Genomic DNA, 27,832 nt, shown 5'->3' with positions numbered 1-27,832 from the left:
TCTCTGCGACTGAGCGAGAAAGAACAAAAAGGCATCTTGTCAAGCCTTCATTCCTTTCAACAACTTGAACAACTCGTCTCACCGGGTTTGTTGCGTCTTGAGTTCTCCCTGAAAACTCGGATATCCCGGCGAACTTCTCTCACGTGAGATTTGAAAATCTTTGTTTTATAGGTACCGTTTTCTAGCACACACTACCCGGTATAGCTGAGCGTTCTTTGGGAATATCTATTTGCAACCCTCGGACCTACACCTTATACGATAGTTAATCGCGCTGTTCTTTAGCGATATTCTTAGCTGAAATCGGGCCCAATCACAACGATCAAGTTTCTACAAATTTTCGCCGTCGGCCGATGTCGGCTGGCTTTTATGCTTTGCTAGCTACTTCAGGTGTCCGCGCTCCACTCTAGAATGGGAAGACTTTGGCGTCGAGCCAGCGTCCCTGAGAGCGTCGCATTGTTCATGGCGACGCGGGCCCGCGCCTACGCCGAAATTCCGTCGGGAACTTGTTCCTTGCGATCGGGGCTTGATGCATGATTCGTCGGGCTGCTAGTAACCTTGGCTTTAATTGTTGTATAGCAAAAAGCTTTGTTCAGAGTTGCGCGATAACATTGTTGGTAGTTTTTCCGCTATTCAAACAACGTAAAAATGGTACGAAGCTGGAGCTAAAGACCCAAACCGGGAGCACGCAAGCGACACGGCGCTCAATCAGGGCCGGCTTATTCCATTATTCAGAAATGCATCTTAACTTGAAGCCCATGCTTGACTTGATATAGACGACGTCTGGTGCGAACGCGCCCAAGATGTGCATTGCGTTTCCGTGGGTGCGTTCACAACAGGCGTCATTTAAATCAAGTCAAGCGTGGGCTTCAAGTTAAGATGCATTTATGATTACGGGGGTTAATGTGTTAAGAGCAGCACAGTGCTTATGAGAGATGCAGAAGTGGCGTCTCTCAATATGCAGTGAGAGACTGCATAATAGTTTGGACCAACTCACACTCAAATGGTGGTGCACAAACGCTTGTCGATATGCTTTTCGAATTTTGTAATGAAGCACACTATACTCGTCTCTCTAGTGAATAATTTCTTGCCTGATTATTTTATTGCAACTTTGATGCCACCTTTTACGTGTTCTTCTTTAGAGTAAAACCAAGCGTCCTGGCTTGCACTGCAGAGGTCATCAAACAGAAAATGAATGAGTAAATGAACATTTATTGAAATGGGACGGTGCCTCAGCCTTGTTATTTTGAAAAAGCGAATTGTTAGAAAGGTGAACTTTTAGTGGTACCTACTCCTAAATATGTTAGGTCAACCACGTTGTGCTAAAGTAGCTGGTTCGTCACTATGTCGCTGCCGAAGTTATACCAAAGTGCAAACACAAGGGCACGAAAAGGACGTACGCTTGGTGGCATTCCTCCTTCGGTTTAGCTTTAGCTGGGTTGGTGATGAATTCCACTTAATAAACGGGTAAAAATAATTCTTGCATTTCACAAAATTCGGGTATCCCCTCTTCCGGGCCTGCAACTCATTACTGCAGCACACCCACCATGCGAATATTTCAGGCTGAGTAACTGTGTATTAAACAAAAGAGCCACTTGTGCGGCTCAGCTCTGCGCACGTTATATTATAGGCACGTTCACGCAAATATATATAACATGCTGCTGCACTAAAAGAGCCCTAAATATAAAAGCTATAAGCAATGACAGAGAACTGTGAGTGTTGCGCGTTCTATCCCAAAACTAAGGTATATTCTCAAAGGGTTCGCTTGAAGCATGCATGTCAAATCAATAAACTCCGCCTAAACGTAACTCAGATGGACAGAAAATTCTGTTACGTTTAACCGACGTTTTGTTTTGGCGAAGCAGGCAGAACATATGAACAATAATTGTAATTAAACAGCTTCAAGCATTTCAATTCTGTTGCGGTGAAAAAATAAATGTTTAAAAAGGTCGTTGTTCTGCTCGGCGGCGGTTATTGCAGCTTCTTTTGCAGAACTTGGGTGTTCCTGCCCGAAAGGTTTCCAAATTATTATGCTCACTCTTTGCGTTCAAAATAATCCTGTAGAAGTTCAACTGCATCTATTTTTGTCTAGTCCTAAACACTAACGCACATAAGATCAGTAATACGCATGTTATCACCAATGAAATCATGGTATACGCCCCGATTGTCTACGATAATATTGTTACGAGGATAGCGTATAATTACAATTATCGGCTATGTCACTAAAGCCATAAGAAGCCTCGATGTATAAATTGCTTGCTGGCTTGCTTGCTTGCTTGCTTCTGCCAACTTCCTCACTGTGATTGTCGCCTGACCGACAATACAAGAGCACCATACTGTCACGCGACACCCTTTCCAGGGGAGAGGGCTGACTCGGGACAGAAGAGAGGTGGCTGTGACGTACGGCTTATGTCTCACGACGATTACGATAGCGGAGTATCGCCGAAAAGACCGCGCACGATTGACGACTGGTTCAATGCCGCATGAAACGTCAGTTACTTGGCGTAACACACCGTAGGAACCATCGTAGTGGGGTAAGGGCTTTTCGGAAAGACCGATGCGGAAGGATGAAAAGCACAACAGCACAAGAAAACCTAGAGAGTGTAGCAGCTGGCGTATATGTTACTGTAACCGACGTCCCTGTTGCGACGCTAATGCAAGGCTTTCTGGCTAGCCTGGGGCGCCGTGAGCCGCGCACAAGCGATTTGATAGGCTGTGTTTGTTCGCGCTATGACACCGTGAGCGTTCGTAGTCAATGAGCTTATAACATCGAAAAGTACCACGGCGCAGAGAAGGTTCGCGTTTGCAGTGAAGATAAAACGGTGAATAACCGGCGGTGTCGTTCCTAGACGAGTTTTAGGCGCAAATAACGTAAGGAAAAGTAGCTTCTTAGATGCGCTGGTCCTCGGAAATGTACATTGACAATATGTTCAACGTCTTCTCCCAGCAGGGGAGAAGTTATTCCCTTGTTCACCACCGAGTTCAAGCCTGAGATGCCACACATATTTTTGCGGCGGGAAGAAATCATTTGGGGCAATCTGACTGTAAAGTACTTGCTTTTAGGTAGTTCTGTCTTCCTCCTCATGGATCCCCTCTTCTCTAGACACGAAGGAATCTAAAAACTAGGCAACGTAAACGCCGCAGAACACCTGTTGAGGGCACAGTAGCGGGAATACCAGATTTATTTGATTTACGTAACTGTTTCGCAACAGTATTTGACGTGTTTGATGGTCTGTTTCTCTTTGATGAGGACTAAAATGGCCAATATGATGATGGTAGTTTCGGCTCCAGTTCCGCTTAACTGGAGCTCACAAGAAGCTTTCCGTGTAACCGAAGTTTAACCCCAAGGCTGCGGCCAACCAAAGTTGTTACACTCGTTATGTTTATCCGCACTTTTGTTTTTGGCGAGACTCGATTATCCGGAGTCCACTCTCTTTTTGATTGCTTTGTTATTGCTAACAGAACAATATGCCCGTTCAACACTGATGCCAAGTCAGTAAATCTAATGCAGATCAAAATAGCATTATATAACGCGTTGTGGATCGGTAACCTGGAAACTGCGCTGCGGAGCAGACTGCGATAATTCACAGAAGCTTCCATTGACTGTAAACGTGCGGTAGCGCTAGTAAAAACGTCAGCAAGAGACTATCTATAGAGTCCGAGCACTCTAGGCGAGATTCTTCAGTATATTAAAACGCACATCTTGCTGCAATGTCGTCGGAATATTTATGTTGTGTTAACATCACAAGCTGCAAAGATGCAATATGTTGGTGCGAAGACACCACTGTAGTTTTTCTTTTTCTTCTTCTTATCGTCTTGCTCAGGTACAGAATACAGATAAGGTATGGCCTCCAGCAGCAAGGGTTCTGTGGGAAAGCGAGCGGCCACAGCGGACCAAACAAAACTGGCCGAAAAGTCTCCACTGGAGCAGCAGCAGCAGCAGCAGCAAACGAAGCATCAACAACGGCCACAGCAACACCGTGAACTACCTCAGCGACAGCAGGTAGATCATCAACTGCAGCCTCAGCAAAAGCCTCAGCAAAAGACCAAGCAACAGCAGCAAGAACAGCGACAAGATCAGCAACCACAGCCGCCACGCAGCTGCTTGAAACACCCATCCTCCGAGAAATCCTTCGCTGGGCCCGACGCAAAGCAATCGACGTACACAACACCCGCCAGCTCAATCGCCAGGAGAGAAACAAAGACGAAGAAAAGCCATGCAACAGAAGGAGCTGAGGTGAGCACTTTCAATTCGTGGCATTGCATAGCAGGTCGGTGAAAAAATGTCATGTGAAGCCAGAAAACCTATTTCCCAATACAGGGTAAGAATGCACAGTTTAAGCTCATGTGTGCCAGGTTGATAGCTGCCATCCGGAGGACAGTGGCAAACGCTCATTGTCCGCGAAAACAGTAGGCGCGCCGGCGCTAACATTCTGTGAGACTGTCCGTTTTCGCCATTCCGCATACGCCATACGTTGAAAGGACGCATTAGACCTAGGTCAGAAATGCCTAAGCCTGTACTGAAAGGGGTATAGCAAGCATCACGGGGCGCCCTGCTAAAAGACTCGACCAGCGAGAATGGCAAGTGGCAGAAGAAGACATAAACGAGAGTATGCGCCACTCGTGCATTAATTACGCACGCACGCGCTGCCATCTCCCCTCCACTGCCTGTGACAGCATTAACGCGTCGGTTTTGCCGCGCTGGGAATCACGTAAACAAACTAAGCGGAACATCTCCGAACGAGAACTGTCGGACATGCGCGTAACATTTTATGACTGTCGGCGCGGTGCGGAATGGGTATGTTCGGCAATCTAAAAAGGTGCAACTCTCTGCTCGTGCTCCTTGCGCATATATAAATAAATCTCGGGTGCTACATCAGCATAACCTCTACACACATCATTACCATGCATAATGTATTCCCCACCACGCCGACTGCCATATATTGCTACACGCATAGCTTGGACAGTTGCCGTTCATGGAGGTTCCCTTTAGTTTATTTTTCAAATTCATTGTTCATTACTAATATAAAATGTAACTCATTCTGAGAGGAAGGTGAGCAGAGGAGCTCGTGTTTGTCGTTCATTACTAAAACGACACCAAATACAGACACTAAATAATTTCATTCCACTAAAATTTTCTAGTTCAGGGTAATATGTTGCTTATTAGAAGAGCTAATAAACGTTTCAGTTCAATTTTACTGAATGTCGTACCGACATCCCCGCACCGATACTTTAGTGTCATGTCGCGTATTTAAGTTTTGTCAAAAAGGTCCTAGACCACTCCTCGGGCTTGACGAAAAGCCATAGTCTGCGGATAGCTGACGTTGCTATGAACCTCTCGGCCAAGTACTGCAGTCATGCGCGCGGTGCCTGAAGCTCGCAAGCGGCGCGTCAAGTCACATTTGTCTCAAACACTCTCTATTCAACAGCAGCTTGCTCCTCACTTTTTCTAGACGCTTTATTTAGTAATATAGCGGATTCTCATACGCGCCTGCTATTAGCCAACAGCTTACGTCAACCAAGAAGGGAGTTTGGGTCAAGTGCACTTCTTCCTACTGTTACTATTATGTGTTTATTGACGAAGTCTTATAAACAGACTGCAGTTAGCGAAAATTTGCTTTTAAATTTCGATAATAATTACGTACTTCCGTTAGCAGCCGACTATCGTCTGCTCACGCTCGGAAGCGGCTGCCCGCGAAGCAATTAAAGTTTTGCCACCCAGCTTACCGATCTCGTAGCCGAAGCGTCTCGCTAATTGCGACTTGTTTTCAACACTCAGCTTGCCTCGAGGCGCGCGAAATTTAAGGTACACGACACGCTACCTTGCCAACGCGTGCTCACTGTTTCCCGCTCCTGGATGGACGTATTGGCAGACTTATTGAAAGCGCTTCAAAATGCGCAAGTTGGACGTGGCTACTGTCCGTCGGTAAAGCTGGTGAAGGATAAACCAGTCCGCACCACGTAGCACGGTCAGACGAGCGTATAAGCGCGACCATGCACTCAAGCCATGTCGTGCACAATGCAAGCCCGCGCTTGCGCACTACAATTGTCTGTAGCTGCGGTTTACTATGCAGATACTGTGGCCGCCACGGGTTGTCACGACGAGTCCACTGGCTAAGCGCACTGCGACTCGCTAAGGACAAACGCGTTTGGCTTACGTTGGGCTTTACGTTTGGCGCGTCGTAGGCGCCAAAATGGAAAGTAGTGGCATCTACGTTAACATCAAAAATCAAATTTGAGCTACGCGCCACGGTGACTTTCAGTAGCTGGAGCATTGTGGGTACGCCCCACTGCACCGTAGCCTTCGCAGTGCAAGGCATTGAAGAAGGTCAAAAGCGTGCCAGTTCGGCGAGTTGGTATGTCATGACTGTTTTAGGCTTGTAGCGCAGCTCAGAAAGAGCAAAAAAAGGAAGGAGGTAGGGGTAATCAAAGGGAACGGAAAACATAGTGAGCGCTTTTTTTGCTCTTTCTGAGCTGCGCTACAAGCCTAAAGCAGGCATTGAAGAAGGAGCGCAAGCACCGCGAAGGGCGTATTCGATTGCCAGTAACTCCGCTTCTGCTGAACGCATTGATATGCTTTTTGCGGCAAAGTATTTCTGAAATAGCCTATTTTACCTTCAACTGCATTTCTCCACTTCGATAAAAAGTGGTGCAGGGCCCCACGAATAAAGCACAAGTTACTTTGCTCTTTAGTGTCTCTGTAAGGTCTGTCCTCTTTCTTCGTTCAATGCAAAGGAATGGAATTAGACGAAAATAAATGAGGGGAATCACTTGAATATTGTTCTCACCACCTTTGAGCAAGGCTGCCGTAGCGGAGCGAAATATCATTCACCAGTGTCGCACTGAGAGTAATTTTCCGCTTGTTGTACAATAAGCGATAGGATATCTGCACCGAGATACAGCATTTTCTGACATATGTACATTTCTAACATACATATCTACTATTTTCAGATAAAATGAAGCACTGCATACATAAGTAACGAGCCCCAATAACGTGTACGCAAGTACGCGTTATTGGGGCTTGTAAAAAGCAAGAGCGATTTGAGCCATTCTTCTGCTACATATATTTTTCCAACTCTGACTAACCAGTAACGCCAACATATTCCCAATTTTGTCTGGAGTAATATCCTGTTTCTATTACCAGTAAACGCCACTGCTAGGAGAATGAGACGAACTAGCTGAATCGGTAGAAATATATTTCTTATTGCTTTTACTGGCCGGAATTAAAGCTCATCAGTCGTGAGATTTGTATGGAGAGCTAGTAGGACTGTACCTAGAGGTAAAAGTACAAGCAGCTTCTTCTTTTCTTTCTTTTTTTTAAAGAAGCGTATGCTTTTTTTTACGTTGGCAAAACAAGTAGCGGTTTCTTTTCCATAATGAGACCTGCGATAGTCATTGCGGAAAAACTCCTGGAAGATTCCTGTTGATCCTATTGATTGCACGCATGACATTGACTGGGTTTGTGATAACGTATCAGATGAGGAAACAGCTCCAGACTGTTTCAGTTTAGCCATGATAACTGAAGCAATCAACTTTCATTGAGCCCTCGACTAAAATCGGTTAGTCCTTGCTTCTGCACCTGTGATAAAATCTGTTCATAGGCGGTAGTTGTAGCGAAAAGACGTGCGCACGTGAGGCTTTCTCTTTACGAGCAATTTTTCTTTTGCTATTATTTTTCATGTTCAATGCGTCTCGACTAATCCTTGCCAATACCAGAAGGAAGGCTTTATTCTCAGACCCGTCTTTGTACAATGTCTGAATACTGTGGAAATGGCCGCTGTACAAATTGTAGGAAGGATCGTGGCATAAGAACATGATGTCTTTATATTAAGATGTGTGGGGCACTGTTAGTGCAGTCAAATTTTATAAGTTCATCACGAGCCATTAAGCTCTATCCCTGAAGCAAAAAAAAAGAAACTTCATCTGAATTAACTAAATGGTCATCTAAAATGCCCAGCCTGTTTAAGCCAGACTGGTCACTATAAATATTTTATAAGCGCAATCCCTCTTCCGGCTGCTCATGCGGGCTGTCGCATACATGTATGACGTCGATGGCCATTAATTCCCAATTTGAAGCTCAGCAGTGAAAAATTAAAGGAAGACCTGAGAAGTGTTCTTTCTTTGTAAATAGACGGCTGGGGTACTTACGCCGCTTAAGACACAGCGTAAGAAATAATTCCTCTATGGTATAGAAGAAAATGGGGGAGGTCCATGAAATAAAAATGCGATCCTGTGACAGGATCGCTGAAAACAGGTAGGAGGATGCTGATTATTGTACTGATAAGATTAGAACTCAAGATGAAAAAAGAGTTCACTTGCAATAAAAATGTGCGCCAAGAATAAAAAAAAGTATGCAGGGGCGCCATAACGTAACGTTATGCCAAAATTTTCTATTCTAATTCTGCAATCAGCCCTCCACGATTGGTCAAAAAATTTTCAGGCCACTCCACTTCGCCTACCTGTAACGCAACGTCATGAAAACCACGATAGCTCCCCATCTGATATGACGTGTAGACACTGATTATGCAAGGATAGATTGAACAAAGGATAAATAATTATTTCCAATTCGACGCCTTTTCGCCATTAGCCATCTGCTATTGGTCAAAATTTTTCGGGCTGCGCCCACTTCGCCTATCTGTCAAGCGACGTCCCAAGACCGCGACAACTGATAACCTCATCAAAATGACGCATAGGCGTTAAAGGTATATTAATATGCCGAACAAAATTGAATTTTTTCTCTCTCAATAGCCGGAGACTGCTCCCTTCCGAAAGGAATAGATGACGGCTGCACGCCAACTGCTGAGGCCCTGACTACTCGCACCTGCCGGAGAGCATGAATTTATTTGTGTATAATAAAGCTTTTCGCATGGCAGCATAACGTTATCGAGCCCTTTCGGCACGTATACGACATCGCTCTTCCAGATATTCATTGCTGTGGTCCTGTTTTAGCGGCATTCTTAACCTTCCGTTGGATGCCACCGCTATTTTCGACCAGCCACCGCAATCTAGTAAGGGGAAGCGGACCCATCGCAGGCATCGGCATCACCCTCCTCATTCGATTATCGATTTTCACTTCGCTGGCTCGTCCCCATCGAAGCTCTCTCCACTTGAGCGTTCTTCTCGCCTCTGTTCAACCAATTAGATATGAAAAAGCGCTCAATGTAGCTAATGTTATTCGTTTTGAAAGCAAACAAAAGTGACCTCCTATAAGAGAGGACAGTGCTTGATTGGGCTGTTCAGACAGCGCTGCAGATCACTGCCCGATGTTTGCGTCGGCGGTTACGTGAATTTGACGTAAGTAGAGTGGAACAGAAATAGATTTGAATAGTTGCACATTATATGGCCCCAGAACACACCCTGACGTCTGTCCATATAAGCGGAGGTTTTTTATTGATATGATATAAGGAGATGTTAACGCACAATTTAAGGCGCCGGCTACTGCCTGGCTCTTGAATGGGTCTAGCCTACAACATACAGGGTTCAAGATCACATATCAGGCAATCTTTTCGTACAAACACCAGAACTTGTCAAGCAACGTTTTTACATTAACCCTATGATGCAAGAAACACATGGCACATACAATGTACAGGTTAAATGACTACACAGGTCAGTAAAAGAAAGTCTCAAAACTACAAATGATACTGTGGCCCAATAATACAGTCTCTAGTCAGCGGGTGGAACATACATCGTGTAAATGCCTTATCACATATAGTCAGAACAGCACAGTCAACATAACATAATGCACAAACACATATACAATACAGCGACATTGAAATGAAAGGAACATTAAAAGCGTTAATAACGGCCAACAATGCCGCTGTCATGAGAAAAGATTTAATGCTTTTAAAGGGCTCTTCTGCAAGGCCGTTGTTGTCCAAGGACCCAAAAGGTTCTTTAAACTGAAAGGTATGCGGTCTAATATAGTTAGGGATGATTTAAGTCGGGGTCTTGATGTGTTGTGATATATATATATATATATATATATATATATATATATATATATATATATATATATTCTTAGATTTGGAGAACAATACATTGAAAGACAGTACATGGAATATGCTATGTGCAGGTGACTTAATTTACAGATTAGGGCATCTCCGTATTTTGGGCTCATTAATTTTTTTCTTGTTCCGCAGCTGTCGGAATATTCTGAGGGGGCGCCATTCGTAACTGCCCAAAAGCCTGGGCTGGCTATTTTCGCGCGTTTATATCGCTTTGTACAACAAGGTGCGCCACTATTACTGTCATGCGCTCTCAGCAATAATTGTGCCTCTTATTTTTTAACATTTCTCCACATCGTTTCTTCGAACGATCTTACGATTATTCTTCTGCATTTTGATGGTGTTTTATGCTGGTTTATCCATTTTTCTCCTAAATGGCAGCCTATAGACCATATCAACCCACAATCTTGTCACTGAGTTAGTCCCGACATGTCGCTTCCGAGGTCGCCATAATTCTAAACATTCACCGCAAGATTGTCCACTGGGCTCTCAAGCATGTCAAACACTAAAGGATTTATCCCGCAGAGGTCGTACTGTATCTGTGGTCAATTATGACCTTAAGAAAATTGTGAGGAAAACTCAACTCCATCAACGGAGAGGCATCAGAAGGATGTCCTTGGTGTTGAATATGTCGACGACATCAATGACAAGAGCCGTGCGAAGGAACATCAAGATGTTCCCCTGCAAGCTCCAGAGGAGACATGACTGACGGACGTGCAGAGAAAGAGAAGATGGGAAAAATTCCGGCTGCTCTGGACACGAGCCACGTATGAGAAGACTTGCCGACTGTCTTTACCGGTGAAAACATTTTTACGGTAGAGGTACGTCACAACACTCAGAAGTCTCGTGTGTTTGCTCCGCAGTTCGGGTGTGCTAATGCAGCCAGCTAGACAGTTCTTCTGAACCCACATCCGGCGTCTATCGTGGTTTGAGCTGGGGTAACCACCACTCACTGCATTCCTTTTTTTTTGGGGGGGGGGGAGGGGAGGGGGGGCAGTTGTGCAAAGATAGACACTGAGACATTCCTTAAAGATTTTTAAAGCCTCTATCACTGCCCTGGTCCTAGTCCCACTTGGATGAATAGTCTTGGACTTTGCAGCAGGATGGCGTCTCAACCCAACAATCAAAAGGCAAATGAACACCACAGAAATGGTGTCGCACTTTCACGCCCGATTTCAATACAGCTGAAAGGTGGTCGACGAGCTACCTGATTTAAGCTCAGTGAACTTCCGTGTATAGGATATTTTTGAAAAGCAGGTCCACATCCATCGGCACACCAGAATGGCAACCATTAAACCATCACTGTAGAGGGCATGGTGCGAATTTTTTCTTGCCGCGAATGAATCGTGCCCAGGATGTTTAATAGCCGTGAACAAGGCCACGAGTGGAGATATTGAATAAAATGTTTTGTGTGCCATTCCTAACGTATCGGGTAAGTGCCCTACAAAATATTTCCTGAAAGGTTTTTATTCTCAACGAGAACATTAGGCATAAACCTCGTGACAGTATTTGTAGCGCGCCCTGTACGCGAATGCGTCATATATATCGCGTTAGTGACGTAAGAACATATGTAGCGGTCAACTTAAGTCAAGCGCCACAGTCGGCCGGCAATGATTATATATTCATGAGTGTTAAGGGTGCGGAAAAATGGGAGGAGGTTGAGGTTTGGTTCTTATTAGGAACCATGTTAGCCGATACAAGACTATAAAACATCAGTGTGCACTTGCACGGTCGATAGAGGTGAAAAGTAGCCTACACCAAGGTGCGGGAGTGACGAGAAAGCTTTGCTTTAAAACGCTTGCCCAGTACATTCTTCGTAAACCACAATGACAAATAGCTCTGCATGTAGGGCGTACTACGACTTGCGAATAGAGAGTTCCACCTTAGTGACTGGAGAAACAGAAAGGGCGCCCCCACGTTGAGTCTCGCCAAAAAGGCCCAAAGAAGTTTTCCGAAATTGCATCGCCAAAGTTGCCGAAACCATTGGGCCCTTACTTTGGAAATAAATTGCGTTCATCTGCAGGTGTTCCTCGAGGTGTTTGCGAACTGGAAAACAGATGAAATTTTTCCCTGATGACAGTGGTGGGAAGATTCCGACAATCTTGCTTGTCATCAGTGAATTGGAACCAACATTGCTTACGACGCTTTCAGCACCTCATGCAGTACGCAACACAAAGCCGGCTGTGACGAAGAATACTGGACTCGCAACCCAACATGACTCTATGGCCCAGAAAAAGAACAAAACGAGCTTTTTATTCTTGTTTCTCTTATTGCGATAGAAAAAAAAAGCAAAAAAGAAATAAAGAAAATTTTTATTCCGGCATAGTCTAATACATAATAATTGACAGAATCAGCCGGCTGTGACGAAGAATACTGGACTCGCAAGCGAACATGACTCTATGGCCAAGAAAAAGAACAAGACAAGCTTTTCATTCTCGTTTCTCTTATTGTGATAGAAATAAACGAAAGAGAAATAACGAAAATATTTATTCCGGCATAGTCTAATACATAATAATTGACAGTATCATCCGGACCCTTATCTAGCTATGTGGCTAGCTTTGGATCCATTTCATAAAAGTCTGCATTAATTGCAGCTGTGTGCAACTATATGGACACTACAGGTGCATTTATACCGTCGGCATCGCCGTGAGATTCCGTGTGAGGACCGAGGGCGATAAAATGGACGCCGCGCGCATTATGCAGAATGTGCAAGTGCTAGCGTGCGAGGGTGTGCCGGCGCTCGCGGCTCAATATCGCACACGCAAGGGAGGAAAGCAGGCAGGAAGCCGGCTGGCTTCCGTCGGACGCAAGGCTCCGGGGGGAGGGAGGGAGAGACGAGGAGGGGTGTGTTTTACTCCGGGCGGCCCGGGTGGCCCCGCGCGCCCACCCGGACCGCTGTATCTTGAAAGCAATCTGCGGCGGGTACAGAGACCGCCGTGTGCTGTTTTCGCGGCTTAGTTCGCGTTGATGCGAAAGGCAGTGCGAAGGTCAATTCGCGCACTGCTTCTGCCACGCTTCCTCCCTCGAGCACTTTGACCGCAAGTTTCCGAGCAACAAGCGTGCTCCTGTATTACAGAGGAGCCGTTTCCATCCTTATTGGCGGAGCTCCCATCTATGAGGGACGGTTTAGCAGCCATGATACCTAAGCTACAGTGCTTGTCGCCGAATAGGTTGGTTATGTAGAGAGACTCCGCTCAGGCTGTGCCAGAGCCACGAAAAGTGACCGGCTCTCTTCATATCGCCTCAGACATGCATCGCCTTGTCGATTCGTGCACCTGTCCTATTCGGGTAGCGCGGACCCGTTGGTCTGCACCTGCTCAACTGGACCCAGATGCCGCCTGCCATCCAGTGGAAATCCAAAACCTCTGCTGGTCTGCTTCGTCTGTCCACAAAGGACAACTTGATCCGGCACAAAGAATCGTTTATCCGAATGCGCTTATCCCTCCGCGTAGGTCGGACCTTCCCGGCGGCTTAACTCACCGAGAGGAGATTGCGCTCAGGAGGATCCGCGTGGGCGCTGCCTTGACTCCTGCCATCCGAGCCACTTGGACGTCCAGTATATAGCCTACCCCAGTGGTCTGCCCCTTCTGCACTGCCCCAGCCTCAGAGGCAACGCTTGTTCACCTCCTGGAGACCTGTTCGGGCCTTCACGAGACCCGCACCCACCACCTGCGCGGCCTTGGCTACCACCCAGGTGGACCACGTGACCTAACGCGCTCGACGCACAGGCCTCTGCCCCGACCGCTCCTGGACTTCATGCAGGAAACAGAGCTACATCTCTTCATTTAATTTATGCCGTAGGACATGCTGGCGTCAACAAAAAAATACAGCAAGTTTCCGCGGTCATCGAGTCAGATGTGTTCATGTTTGCTTCTCCACACGTGACACCATGCTTGTTAGTTAGGCTAGTATGCTCATGTTCAGACGTTAATACGGTGAATAAAACTACTATCCTTACTTCGTATAGCTGTATTTTTTCTATTGCAATCCATGGTTCGTCTTTCGAGTGAAACTGCGACATTTTACATACATACATACATACATACATACATACATACATACATACATACATACATACATACATACATACATACATACATACATACATACATACATACACGTATGTATGTATGTATGTATGTATGTATGTATGTATGTATGTATGTATGTATGTATGTATGTATGTATGTATGTATGTATGTATGTTCGCGTGCATCCTTCTAGAGCCACAACCGCACAGCATCTGGAAATGACGGAACGTGCGGTCTCCTGTCTATTGGCTCATCGTCTTGCAGTTGACAGTAGCGAAGGACGCGGAACCATATCCTAGAGCATCCGCTAAACCTACACGAAATGCGAGAGTGTGTTGGCCGCAATCCAGGGAGCTCTGCCTGTACCGAGCCACACACGCTCCCACGTGTTCTGTCATAAAGCTTATTACTTCACAGTGGCCCTGGAAATAAGAATAATACCAACCTCAAGACTGAAGGTATGGCGATGCCGGTGTCAATCTTTGGCGTACAGGTGGAGGAAAGTACGGCTGCCGGGACCAGCGTGGCTCCGGAAGACGCCGCTCCCCCGGAAGGGACGCAGGCACGAACGAAAGAACGGAAATCGGAAGCCGCAGAAACCTTGTGTGGTGCGTACAAATTATTGAAAGTGTCATTGGTGCCCATAACCTTTTGGTGTGTACTTCCTTATCTTGCGCTGCGCGCTTGTTACATTCCAGTCAGTACTGCGCGCGTGCGATTCGTAATCTTGTCGAACTGCAAGCGCAGCGTTAAAGAAAAGTACACTCAAGGTAGATTATCAATATTGTTTGGAAACAAGATAAGCCCCAAAGGGGGCCAGTTTTTCTTATAGTGTATACGAATCGGTTCTCTAGTACTAAATCTGCCAGACTTGATGCCGCTGGCACAAATCGTTGCCAAGGAGTAAAAATGAAGCGCTAAAATGAGACAATTTAATTGTAAATGCGTCGTTGCCACTTCACCACTGACCATAGTTGTTCTGCGCACTGTGCGCAGGGCAATTCTTGTACTCACTCATACGCCAATTGTAGTAGGTACCTCTTGCCGTTTTCGCTCGTCATGGCATTTCCATCGATTTTCATGTCTTCTAAGAACGTTGCGTTGGATCACATTTTCTTTGGAAATTGCCGCGTCAATATTTTCTCCCAGTTGTGCACAACCCACCGCCTGTCGGTGTCTACTACTCCGGCTCTGGATTTCCATTGTGTACGTGTAAACAAAGGCCAACATGGTTCGACCTTCTTCTTGGAAGATCAGCGGATAAGAGAGCCGACTCGGAGGACAGTAAAGGTATATACGCCAGCGACAGCCGGCATGGCTATTCGCTTACTTAGACAATCATCTTCGATGGTTTCCGCAGGATTTTTTCAACCTGGTGCATTCATTAGCGCTTCCAAGTTACTGCAAGAGGAGGTGTGCAAATGTTCGAAATATTGAATGCGATTCGAACAGTCTCCCCTATTTGATTCCTATTCGATTCTGGAATTCACTGTTCGGAATTGTCGCATATTTGCTTGTGAGTATAAATAAGGAATGACAGCACCTATCGTATAGTCTTGAGGCATACAGATCAATGCAAGTGCAGACCGTGCCGCCTGATTTGTCGGAGTGCCGCGCTTGTTGCGCTGAGTCACCAGTTCTTGGGGTGAAAGCCCGGGACAGATAACTTTTGCTGAGTAATTTCGAGTCATTCAATGATTCCGCGCTTTCAGGCAGCTCGTATGCCAAATGTTTGTCTCAATTCAGTTAAATCAATTCATTGCTTGGCCACTCTCACTTCATTTATATTACTTTAAAACAGTGTGCGGTCACGCAAAGCGCGCAATTGTCCTTCAACGAACATGAACACGGCGCACTATACGTGCATCTGATGACGTGCGTCCTCTTTGATTACTGTATTTGTTGTGGCGCACCAGATAATTGAATGAAGCTCATTGTTTCTGACTTACGAGGTCAGTAATTCACGGGAAGCCCAGCTGCGAATGAAGCGACATGCATGTATGAAATGATGATGTACATGAGAATATTCTTCTTAACAATACCGATTGAACGAAAACAATAAATTTCGCCTTGTTTAATATTAAAATGTGCTCGATATATGATTCAGTGCTCAGAAGTCATCTTTTAGAACATTTCTACTGGGTTCTATTTGAACACCCCTACCAAAGGGTCAGCATGGTAAATTCGCTGCACAACGGGAGTTTTATTTATTTTTAGTCAAACAATTTTTGCATGTCGTGGTGCAGTCGTTCGACTGGGCGCACTGAAGGTACTCTTTTAGCGCTAAGGCCCCCACGTTGCTTCACACATTGGGTCGAGAAGTTGCATCACACAAGATAACCGCCTGTAGACTTGAGCTTATCTTGCGTAACCCCAACCAAAACCTCAGCAAAGCCGAGGGAGGGACAAATAGAAGGCAGAGCTCGACGTGCTCCTTGTAGCGCCGTAGCGCTTTCTCTAAAGGCGCCGCTGCTTACTGCAGAACTCTTTTGCAGCACTCGTCCACCCTTTTCACCACCTCCACGCTTTGCCTTGAGCCACAGTTTGTATGCCAGCTTAGGCGGGCTTGCACGCCATTACGGATTTCTTACAAACTTTGTGAGACAAAACACTGGCGCTGTGATCGTTCACCTACCGTGAAATTGATGGACAGTACATGAACTTTTCCAAATTTCGAACTTGTGTTTCCCGAAAAGGATGCGGTGTCAAAAAGTTTGCCCGGCTACGGACGTGCGCGATGGGTACCACTAGCTACCGGGCATGGTGCCACTGTGGCATGATCAGTGATGGGATATTTGTATTTATTGGCATCTTGCAATAGGAATTTTCAATTTCCTCAGCTTTATCATACAGTTCCGTTTGAGTCACGAAAAACGACCTATAGGCTCACGCTAGATATATTCTACTATTCGCAGGTTTCCTCCGCGGTGACAGCTGCACCTCTATCGAGGCAATGCAGAAGGTCAACTGGAGCGAGACTAGCGAAGCCCCATCTGGAAAGCTGCGAACCATGTTCAGAAAGTTCCACAGCATGGAAGATAACAGCATGCGGAGCGATGTCTTGCCATCAACAGCGTAAATATTCTTTCGGAGGTGATTCACAGTGCGACGTGCAAGCCGCACATACAGGCTGGCTATATCTAGAGAAGATGTCATAGATTAGGCGGATTTAATTTTATTTCGCTGAACATTGTTCACGTGGTACTCACACAACATAACTTAAGTAAGGAAGGGCGAGACAACCGCTTTAGCTATCTTCACCCACGTACCGGCAATGTTGGGCAGCTATTATAGGGATCTGCCTACACACATTGAATGTGGCTCTACAGTTTACCTCGCATGTCTGTCTGTATTTGAGAAAAAGATGCAGCAAAATGTATTTGAAAGAAAGCACAGGTGGAAAATTAGCAAGTACTGTAAATCAGTTGTAAGACTTTCGTTACGAAGGTCTGCAATTCTACTTGTGTAATGTATAATGAGTCACATTAAAAATGGGTAACGAAATGTTTACGCACAAACGTATCCACATGCATGTTGATCGTAACTTTAGCATACGCATTCTGAACAGCCGAAGAAATTTGAATGCTAATTTATGAAATTGAGAATAAAAAAATAAGGAGGCCCTTCTGGTCAGGAAAATCATTGAATAAAGGCAATCATATTTGCCACTGTGAGGCGTCTTCAATAACCGCTATGATTAGGAAAGGACAGCCGTTGAGAATTATTGGTCAAGAGGAAAATATCTATTTCAAATTAATCTTACCCGCAACTCCTCTGAAATAATTATGGAGATCTAGGCAGCTACACATCGTATAGACAGCGGACAGCTGTTGCGTGGCAGTTGCAATGACACAACATAGGCGCTCAAACTTTCAAGGGTCCACTTTGAACAAGACAGTTAGTACTCAACTGCGTCCCATTCTTATGAATGCAGCGTTATAGCCACTTCTGTCTTCACCAAAGAAAGTTAAATCCCAGCACGGCTACCATTCCTCTGTTTAGGGCAACTTGCACCAAAAAAAATATATATTTTTCTCCCGAAATGGGGGATGAAAATGTGAGAGGCATAGCTATATAACCTTGGCTAAAAGCTAGCGCTATCTGACGAAATTGGTTGTCTCATAATGACGTACAGCCCCCAGAAGAATTACCACAAATTGGTGTGTTCAGGCGCGTGTCCACGCCTTCTACAATGGGCGTTTTTTTTTTCGAGGTTCTGTTGTTGCCACGTATGGCGCTGTGAAATGAACCAGTCCAGCAAAGATAAGGGCCTCAGCGGTGAATGACAGAACACGCATGCTGATATGGCGCCGCCTTCATGTGGTCGCCTATATACGCAGACAATTTGCGGTGGCAATGAAGGGAAAGCTACGGAGGCAAAGCGCGCACAAGCGTGAGCGCTTCTAAAAGAAGTCCCACATTTTCATCCGCGTTAGTTTAATCTTGAAAAAGCAAACATAAACATCTCATTTATAACAGTAAGACAAAGCACATTGCTGAGTTTGGAACTACACCAATTTTCAGTTTTTCCCTCCCGCGTTTGGGCAAACGCGAAATCGTCGCACGTGGTAGCTGCGTCGACTCCAAGGTCTGTTCATTGAAACCCGAAGCGTTGCCAAACGCTGCCGCAGTATACTTGGTGTGGTCAGACAAAAGCAGAAGAGCCGCCCCCGTGGCTTCCACTTCATTACCACAGGAAATTCGCCGCGAGTAGAGGTGATGCTACACCCTATGGGGCTGCCTTGCAGCGAGGTCAGCTAACTAAGCTCTAGCATCGCTAAGCAATGAAGAGAAAGACCAGCGAGTGAAGGCGGCCCGTTCATTTCTTAGCGCATGCTCGGGAGTGACAGAAGGAAGCAGTATGACGTGAACTAGCAGCCCCTCTAATATAATGCGCTTAAGAGCACGCAAGTGCACCGTTTCCGACGCTGCAAGAAAACGCGCTGGAGCTTAATGTCTATCCCGACGGAGTGAATCGCGAAGAGCGATGTGCGTGGCTTTTTGTGCACGCAGCGCCGTCTAACCGCCTCCACGGCAAACTGCTGCACAGGCACAGTTGAGTTACGAAGCTTGCATGTGCGCGTCCTGCCCACATCTAATCCACAAAGACTAGCCTCATGATAATTTCAATATCATGTGGCTGGGGCACGCCCATAGGTAACTCGCGCTTTCTTGCGTGAGGGGTAGCAAACTGGGTATCTATCTTCCGGTTAACCGCCCTGCCTTTCTCATCTATTTTATCTCTCTCTCTCTCTCTCTCTTTATTGCGTGAGAGGCAAAAAAATTCACCGACGATTACGGTACTCCCTAATGCGAAATTTGAGCGCAGCTATATACGTCTTTTCATTCAGCAATATATTAGCTGCTGCGGACAATCTGTCTCGCGCGGCACGTTGCAAACGGAGCGAAGTGTGGCGCGACAGCCTCACTAATCAGGAGATCGCGAGAGGCCGTGCGTGGGTGACGCGTGGGCACGATACACAGCAGCAGCCGCCGACAGCCCTCCGCTCATGCAGCGCTTTGTTGCCGTATATGGTATCGGTGCCATCATCGATGAACAGACGATGCCCGCTACTCTGGAGCCATCTCGTAGCCATCGTCGCCGCAAAGCCCATCTTGCGCAGCGCTAAGCTTTTTTTCTCACGCTTTTGGCATGCCCTCCTCCTCCACTTTCCTCGGCGTGCTCCCTTCGCTATCGCCGGTTTCATTTCATCCACGCTCCGCATTCGCTCTTTCATCCTTCGCTGTGCTCGTCCGCTCGGTTACGAGGACACCGAGGGAAGACGCCGACGCTCGCCGCAGGTACAGGTGAGCCGCGCTAAGAGCTGCGCTTTAAAAAGGAAACATCAGTTGCATCCACCGCTACGCAACGATGGGGGGGGGGGGGGGGGGGTAGCGTTTTAAAGGCGTGAGCGCAACGACGTGTCTCCGCCTCTGCCAACAGGAAGGTGCGGATAAGCCCCGGACTTGCTCGCCTGCACTCGTTCACTCAATAGGGCAGCAAGATAAAAATTTAAATAGACTTAAGCTTCACCCTTAAGAGTGCAAAGCGATAGCATTCAAGGATCCCTGACTGCTTCTCGCACTTCCTGGCAACTGGAGCTTATGTAACACTAATGTTTACCGGGAAACGCTGGTAGCGAATGCTTGCTGGTAGAAACGCGGCCTCTTGCATGAGCCGCGGATGCGCCGAGGCGAGCGCAATCTGGATTGTGTTGCAAGGAACCGAGGGCGCCGCTTTATTAATGGCTGAAACGTTGAGAAAGGGGTTTGAGTGGTCACGTTACAGAATTGTGTATTCTCGTATATTCAAATTACAATACGATGCTACCATGTCTATAGATTGTGTGTAAGCCGTGCTTCACGATTTGTCTGATGCATTTTACGTTGATACATTCGATTAGTTCAGCAATATCTTTGCGCTACACGGAGGGCCCGCGTGGTTGGGTATGCGTGGTTCGCTATGATTTTTCTCTCACAAGACGGTAGATGATGGACGCGGGACGCCGACCCTAGATATTCTGCAATACAAGGCCCTTCTCTATCGTTCTTGTACCGACACCTATGCGACTGCTACATGGCGTGTCACCTGGTGTAATACTATATAACTACAATGCAAACTGTGCACTATCGACGCTACGCACCGCGCATCTCACATCGCGTGTCTCCTTGCGCGCTAGGACGGGCTTATAGGGCATGTTTCCGCTGCAAGTTACCAAGCGCTGGCGTGGCTCAGTGGTAGAGGAGCTGACTCCTGCGCAGCAGGCCTGGGTTGAATCCCGGCGGGAACTAGGTATGTTTTTTTCTGATTCCCAGCGATACCTGTGACGGACACCGTCGGCGGCGGCGGCGGCAGCGGCAGCGGACAATGTCGGCAACCAAAACGGCTATTAGAATGAGCTCATAAACGCTTACACTGTAAAAAGCCACAAGACCGTATTAATTCATAAGCACGAAGACCTGACTAATTCATGTTCTAACCATCATTCCCTTGGCGGCTCAACAATCACGGAGCCAGAGTTTCCTCTAGTAATTATCGCAGAAAACGAGTACAAACGCAGGCAGGTGCGTGTGGCTCACGTTTATTGCTGCCGCAAAAGCCACCTTACGTGCACTTCATTGCAATATTTGCACGACGCTGTCCGCCTTAGAAAGTTTGTAGAAGAAAGTATCGATTTGGTCCTCTTCCATGTCCATGCCACATAGATACCTCGACTGAAGGTGCTGACTGACGTTGAGCTTACGAAACGCAACCGCAAGCAGGCAGAAGCGAATCATAGCTGGTATGTCGCTAAGACAGCTGAAGCTCGAGCCACTCCCTTATAGAGCAGATCAGGTTAGGCTCACTTGAATGGCGTGGCCCCCAAACAAAGCCAAACAGAGAGCCCACCTTGTATTTTGGAGCAGAGCCGGATCGCCGCTACTCAACGGTGGTCCTGCTCAGACGTACATCGTATCTAAAAGAGGTTCGTGTCCATTCTAAAACCATATTTCACAACAGACAACGTTGCGAATTTCGTGGTTTGTATGATCTGACGAACGCGCTTGAACAAGGACGAACTGTCTCGCCTCTCTCGTTCGAACGGCTAGAACAGCTTCACGTACCAGCAGCAGTCGACCGATGTCTTAAAAAGTTAGATCTCTTCGAAGATTCCGAGAACGCTGAAGAAATCGACACCCTCTCTATGGAAGATCCCGTTCAGGAAAATATTATTCTCACTCTAAAGCAAGAGACTGTAGTCTGGAAGGAGGATAAATACATCTGAGTCTATCCCGGAGAGAATAAGACACCTGTAAGCGTGCTCTTTGACGAGCATTGCCAGGAGTTGTTTAGTGAACTCTAATTGGGGCATCCGAGGTGCATTCACTCTGAAGTGCGTCCCACTGCATTTGACCACAACACAAGCGAGACTCGCCGCAGCGACAGACCAGGTGTGGTGCCCTCGCATGTGATGTACGTGGCAGTGAACTGCCTAAGATGCAAGATCTCCACGGGACTTGCGATTACCTTTGGAAACACTGAAGCAGTTGATGAGGCAACCAAGCATCTCTCGAATATGTGTGTTTAATATACATCATATGTATAATTCACTGCAAATAAAATCATTTCTTCGTATGACATGTTGCTCTTTAATTCTATTATTAATCGCACGCAAACCACACTTGATTACACACACACGTGGTTCATGAGCCATTCACACCAAGAATCCTTTGCTTTACGCAGATGTTAACCGCAATTGAATTCGCTTGTAATTTATCATTATTATTATTATTTTTTTGCTTTGCACGACATCCAGGGAAGCCATCTGCTTCGCTTTTGGTGTACTACTCCTCGTGACAGGCACTGGCGCGCTGCTGTATTTTGTGTGGGAGGTGGACCACGAGGTGCAAGTGAGCGCAGTGCGCGGGCGCTACGCTGGCCGGACCCGTGTGGTGGGCGCGAGACAGGTGCACGAATTTCTCGGCATCAACTTTGCGCGCGATCCCGTCCGTAGCATGCGCTTTCAGCACTCCCTGGCGATGGAGAGGCAATTTCTTCTCGTCAAGGCACTCTCGATGAAGCCGGGCTGTGTGCAGGACAAGGACTATGCAATGGCCGACAGAGACCTCCCAGTGACCGAGCGCTGCCTTCATCTGAACATTTGGACGCCGAAGCTGCCGGGTCGCCGCTGCAAGAGCGAATGCGAGCTCAGGTGAGGAACCTTGCTGTTGACAGAACTCCCTCAGCTGATGTCTTTCTTCGTATCCGAAAGCGCCGCGGTAGCTTAATAGCTATGGCGTTACACTATACTAAGCTGGCGAGATCGCCGGTTTGATCCCGGTCCGCGGCGGCCACGTTCCGACGGGAGCGAAATGCTAAGACGCTCGTGTACTTAGATTTGGTAGCGTTAAAAAATCCCCGGAGGTCAAAATTAATCCGCAGCTCCCCGCTATACGACGTGCGTACCTCATTATCCGATTGTGGTTCCAGCACCTTCACAATTTCATTGTTAAGACTTTTTCGTGTCTGCTTCAATCGCTAACTATGATGGACTGTCAAAAATTGCGTCAGGTTTGCATAATTTTATTCCTAGACTCTGCAGACTCCTTAAAAAAGATGTTCTGCAGAAATCATCCATAATACTTGTCAGTGTAAGCGAATAGTCAGACGCCTCTACAAAGTTATCCGCCAAATTATTTAATGATACACTTGAAGCGGTATATTTGTTTCAGTGAAAGAATTTAGGTAGCATTGGTTGTTTAATACCGTAATTGTGTGGAAAACGGAGCCGTTAACCAGTGGCAGTGCAGCAGTGCCGGAGACCCTTGCAGCCACCACAGGAAAGACGGCGGCTGGAGAAGAGGAAGGATGGTGCACCCGACCGCTCGATCCACCACAGCATTTAAATCTTCGGACGAAAACTCTCGCTCGACAGCGCGTGTCGGCAGGCCCGGCTATTCGCTTACACGCAGAACCCGCCTAACGGGTTCTTCAAGGTAGTGAAATGAACTGAACTCCAAGTCCTTGGTTCCTTCTGCCCACTTCTGAACAGAACTGGCAAAACATGAGTCCCGGACACAAACGTGCACATTGTGACAGCAGCAAATACGTGGTGCATCTGTCTTCGCTAGAAGCTGCAAGCAGATGATGGGCGACATACGCGGCGTGTCTCATTTGCAGCGTATATCCGTTTCGGGCATCCCTTGTCCATGTCTACACGATAAAAAAAAAGCCGCAAAATAAGAAGCATCCAGGAAAACGAATATACCGCTAACTCTTCTCAATAACCTGAAGATACTTCTAGTTGTGCCTGTGCTCTAATATTTATTGTATGAGCCAACTACATTAGTCCAGACGGTTGCCAGACCGACGACCACGCGCTTCCTGGGACGTTGATGCTGTCATGTAACGAGTTCGCTTCTCCTACTGACGGCCATTAGCGTTATAGGCAGATTTTCCAAGTGGCTTGCTGTTGTCAAACATTCACGTGAAATAGCTGCGGCTTGTCTCAGGAGATGACACATCTCGTTTGCCAGCTTAAGCCTTCCATAGCTGTTTCCTTGAGCGTGCGGAGATCATTAATTTGTTACGCCTTCGTGTATATGGATGCGATGCTGAACTCGCCAGTACTCGCGTACCCATAAGAAAGTGGGCGGCCGTATGGCACTGTCAACGAAATGTTGCCGAGCGGCAAGGCTCGTATTTCTTGCCAATCCATTTCATTTACAAATTTTTCTTTGTGATCATTCCTTGCGCCCATGTGAACATTATCGCTGATAACTGCGACATGTTCACGGCGGCGTCTGAGAAAGGAAGGAAAGAATGGACACTGTAATGCACGTTACGAAATGCGGTCCCACGAGTGCCAATTGTTTCGCATTTTTGTGATCGGGTATGCAGTAATAATTGCGTACATAACGTCATAGCTCAGGAACTTTTGACAACCGCTGCAAACCATCATGCGTAACCTCTCCGCAGGACAGTGCTGGTCATGTTTGTGGGCCGAGACTTCCAGTTCGGTAGCAACTCGCACAGCCTATACAGGGGCGAGCTGCTGGCTCTGCACGCTGATGCAGTTGTCGTGGTCCCCAACTACCGGCTTGGCCCATTCGGCTTTCTTAACGGTCGAATCGTGGACATAAAGGGCAACGTGGGTCTCTACGACCAAAAGATCGCACTTGATTGGGTCCTGGAAAACATCGAGTTCTTCGGTGGCAACCCAGATGACGTAAGCCGGTGCAGAAAGCGATATACTTGTCGTAACTGGCAAGTGGACCAAACGTATTGCGGTAGCGTAGCGAGAAATTCATGTTGAAAGGTGTTGTCAGCTTTCTTGTATACATGATTCTCATTCCTGGCAGGGCGTCCACAAAATAAGAATAAACATTTCGGAGGGCATTTTCGAATTTTGAAACAACTTCTACGAACTTCAATAGGATTGATAGCTGGGTGAGTTGGTATATGTTGTACATTCTTGTCATTTTTAATGATATCACTCGAGCGTCAACCGCACAGCGGGTCAGCGGCGTTGTCGCGTCGACGGGCGGCGGGATCGCCGACAGCATGCTTGGGCCCGCAAGGCGATTTTCAGTTTCAAGGCGATTGCTGCACTATTCGCCTCAGGAGTGCTCCTCGCCGCTACAAGGCCGCTGACACGCCGTGCGGTCGACGCTCGCACGATATTTTTAAAAACCTTGCAAGGGGGTACAGGATATAAAACAGCGGTTTCGTACTACGTACAAAGACGAACTATCAGGAGCACAAAAGGCGAGCGCTCACTAATAACTACAGGGGCGCTATGTCGTAAAGCTATACCAAACTTTTCTATTCTAATTCTGCAATCAGCCCTCCATGATTGGTTAAAAAATGTTCGAGCTAAGGAGGAAGGATGAAGTCCGGAAAAAAATACACCGATATTTTGCAACACTACCAGCTAGACAGAAGAACTTACCCGCCATGTTGCACCTTACCTCAGGCTAACTAAGGAAGAAGCAGTAACACTTCGAAAATTGCAAACCAATACCTACGTCCACGGCATCATATTGCACCAAATTTCACCATCTGAGAACTCATACATCTGCAAGTACTGTGGTGTCCCAGACACCCTATATATGTCATATGCTATGGGGATGTGTACAAAAACATGACACAGTAGACATCGAACCACTAACTGAGGAGCAGTGGGAGGCCAAGCTAATACACCCAGACCCGAAGAAACAGCGCAGCCTGATCGAATGGCACGGGAGATGGCCATGGCCCGCGGCTACCTGGAATAAGAAGACCGCCCACTTAGGGCGCACACAGCGCTTCCTCAGAATAAAAGTTTATTCTCTCTCTCTCTCCCCACAACCCACTGCGCTCGTTTGTCATGAGACGTCAGGAAAACCGCAAAAACACCCCATCTGATATGATATATGCGCACTGATTATGCATGATTAGACCGAACGAAAGATAATGGCCGTACCTTTACGGGCTGCACCTACTCTGCCTGTCTGTCATGTGACGTCACAAAACCGCGTGAACTGACAGCGTCAAAGTGACGTGTACGTGTTAAAGGCGCATTAATATGTCGAGGAAAACTTAATTTAGAATGGCCGGAGAATGCCTGTTCCGAAAGGAATAGAAAATGGCTGCCCGTCGATCGCTGTGGCACTGGTCACTCGGAGCGGCCGGGGAGCATGGTTTGTTTGCGTATAAGAAAAGATTTTGCGTAGCGGTATACATTACCTAGACCTGTTGGCCCGTATACGACATTTCTCTGCTAACTCTAATTGGCTGAGGATCCGTTTCAGCGGCATTTTTAACCTTCCGCTGCACGCCGCCGCAATTTTCGCACCGCCACCGCAAGCTGAGTAAGGGGAAGCGGAGTAATGCCAGGCGCTGGAACCACCCTTCTCATCCGGTTACCTACTTTGACGATGCTGGCTCGGCCCCATCGAAAGTACCTCCACTTGAGCGTGCTCCTCGCCTCTTCTCAGCGAATCAGATAAGAAAAACTTCTCAATGTTGGCAATGCTGAAGCACGGCATGTTGTTGGGCTAATAGGTTCATAGATTCAGCAAAATTTTAAGCTGCGCGAGGAAGACAGGACATGAACAGAAACATAGACGCACAAACAAAGAGCTGTGTCTGTGCGTCTATGTTCCTGTTCATGTCCTGTTTTTCTCACGCAGTTAAAATTTTGCTGAATAGGCAATGTTATTCGCTTTGAAAGCAAAAGAAAGTGGGATCCTAGAAACGAGAAGAGCGCTTGATTGCGATTTTCAAACAACGCTTCGGGTTACCGCCCGATGCTTGCGCCGGTGGTTACGTAAATTTGACGTCAAGGGATTGGAGTAAAAACAGATTGGAATAGTTTCATGTTATAGGGGCCCCAGGTTTATCTAAAAAAATATGCATTCTAAAGGCAACAGTGGACGCATGCGGGTACGCAGAGAAGCCGTAAACAGCCGTCTACATTTACCGACTTCCTGTAAAAGGGTAAGAAAGATAATAACGCGGCAGACAAAGCGCTGTGTTATCAGCAACATGTATTGTTATGTATGAAGGCAATTTCTTTTCGAGAAAAGCCAAGAATGGATGGGTAATGCAGAGGAAATTTTTCTTTTTCCATATGATGGGATTAAAGAAAAGGATTGTGCGCCTACTCCGGCGCATTGTCAGCCGTGTAGATGTGTGCTTTTATGCAAAATAAAGAAACTCATATTCTAGATCACCACCTCCACAAGAAAAACAACGCATGAAATTCTTGGAGCCATATATACTATACACAAAAGAAAGCTTTGTCCGCGTTAGGCAACCTTTAGGAAAAGAAATTGCCTTTTTGCATAACCAACTGTGCATTTTGTTGTCAATACAGTGCTTTGCTTATCGTGGTATCGTATTTTATTAGCCTTAAGAGCGAACCGGTGCAGGCGGCGCTTTACAGCTTATTTGCGTGTGCGCACGTGTGCGTCATTGCCTTTATAAATCGTTTTTTAGATAACAGTAGTGCTGTTAGTCATTGTTTATCCTGTCTCTTGCTTTCCCTGCGTCTTCTGTTTGCGCTTTTTACCACGCACCTTACAATTTATATATTTCTCTTCCATTTCAGCAACACGCCTAATTAACACATGAAATAAAGAATAAAGAACGAAAGAAAGAAAGAAAGAAAGAAGGAAGGAAAGAAAGAAAGAAAGAAAGAAAGAAAGAAAGAGAGAAAGAAAGAAAGAATTAACTTTCCGCCATTAGCACGCAGTGGACGATAATGCGATCGGGTGGCGGGGAGGTATTGATTTATTAACGGAGCGTAACCGGCACAAGACGGTACGAAGGCGCAA

General features: G+C 46.6%; 1 protein-coding gene across 1 annotated transcript; it reads left to right on the top strand.

The window, feature by feature from the left end:
* On the top strand, nucleotides 1–24,898 carry LOC142570821 (uncharacterized). The gene is made up of 7 exons (XM_075679138.1): nucleotides 1–143; nucleotides 3,822–4,234; nucleotides 14,526–14,640; nucleotides 15,182–15,322; nucleotides 16,948–17,107; nucleotides 22,330–22,725; nucleotides 24,492–24,898. Exons 2-7 carry the CDS (start codon nucleotides 3,842–3,844, stop codon nucleotides 24,826–24,828), a joined length of 1,542 nt encoding a protein of 513 aa, XP_075535253.1. The 5' UTR covers nucleotides 1–143; nucleotides 3,822–3,841; the 3' UTR covers nucleotides 24,829–24,898.
* The last annotated feature ends 2,934 nt before the right edge of the window (nucleotides 24,899–27,832 follow it).

The sequence above is a fragment of the Dermacentor variabilis genome, chromosome 2 (genome assembly GCF_050947875.1).
Source record: "Dermacentor variabilis isolate Ectoservices chromosome 2, ASM5094787v1, whole genome shotgun sequence".
In the NCBI taxonomy this organism is placed as follows: domain Eukaryota; kingdom Metazoa; phylum Arthropoda; class Arachnida; order Ixodida; family Ixodidae; genus Dermacentor; species Dermacentor variabilis.
The sequence above is the reverse complement of the archived record's forward strand: the minus strand, read 5'-3'. Positions and strand labels throughout refer to the sequence as shown.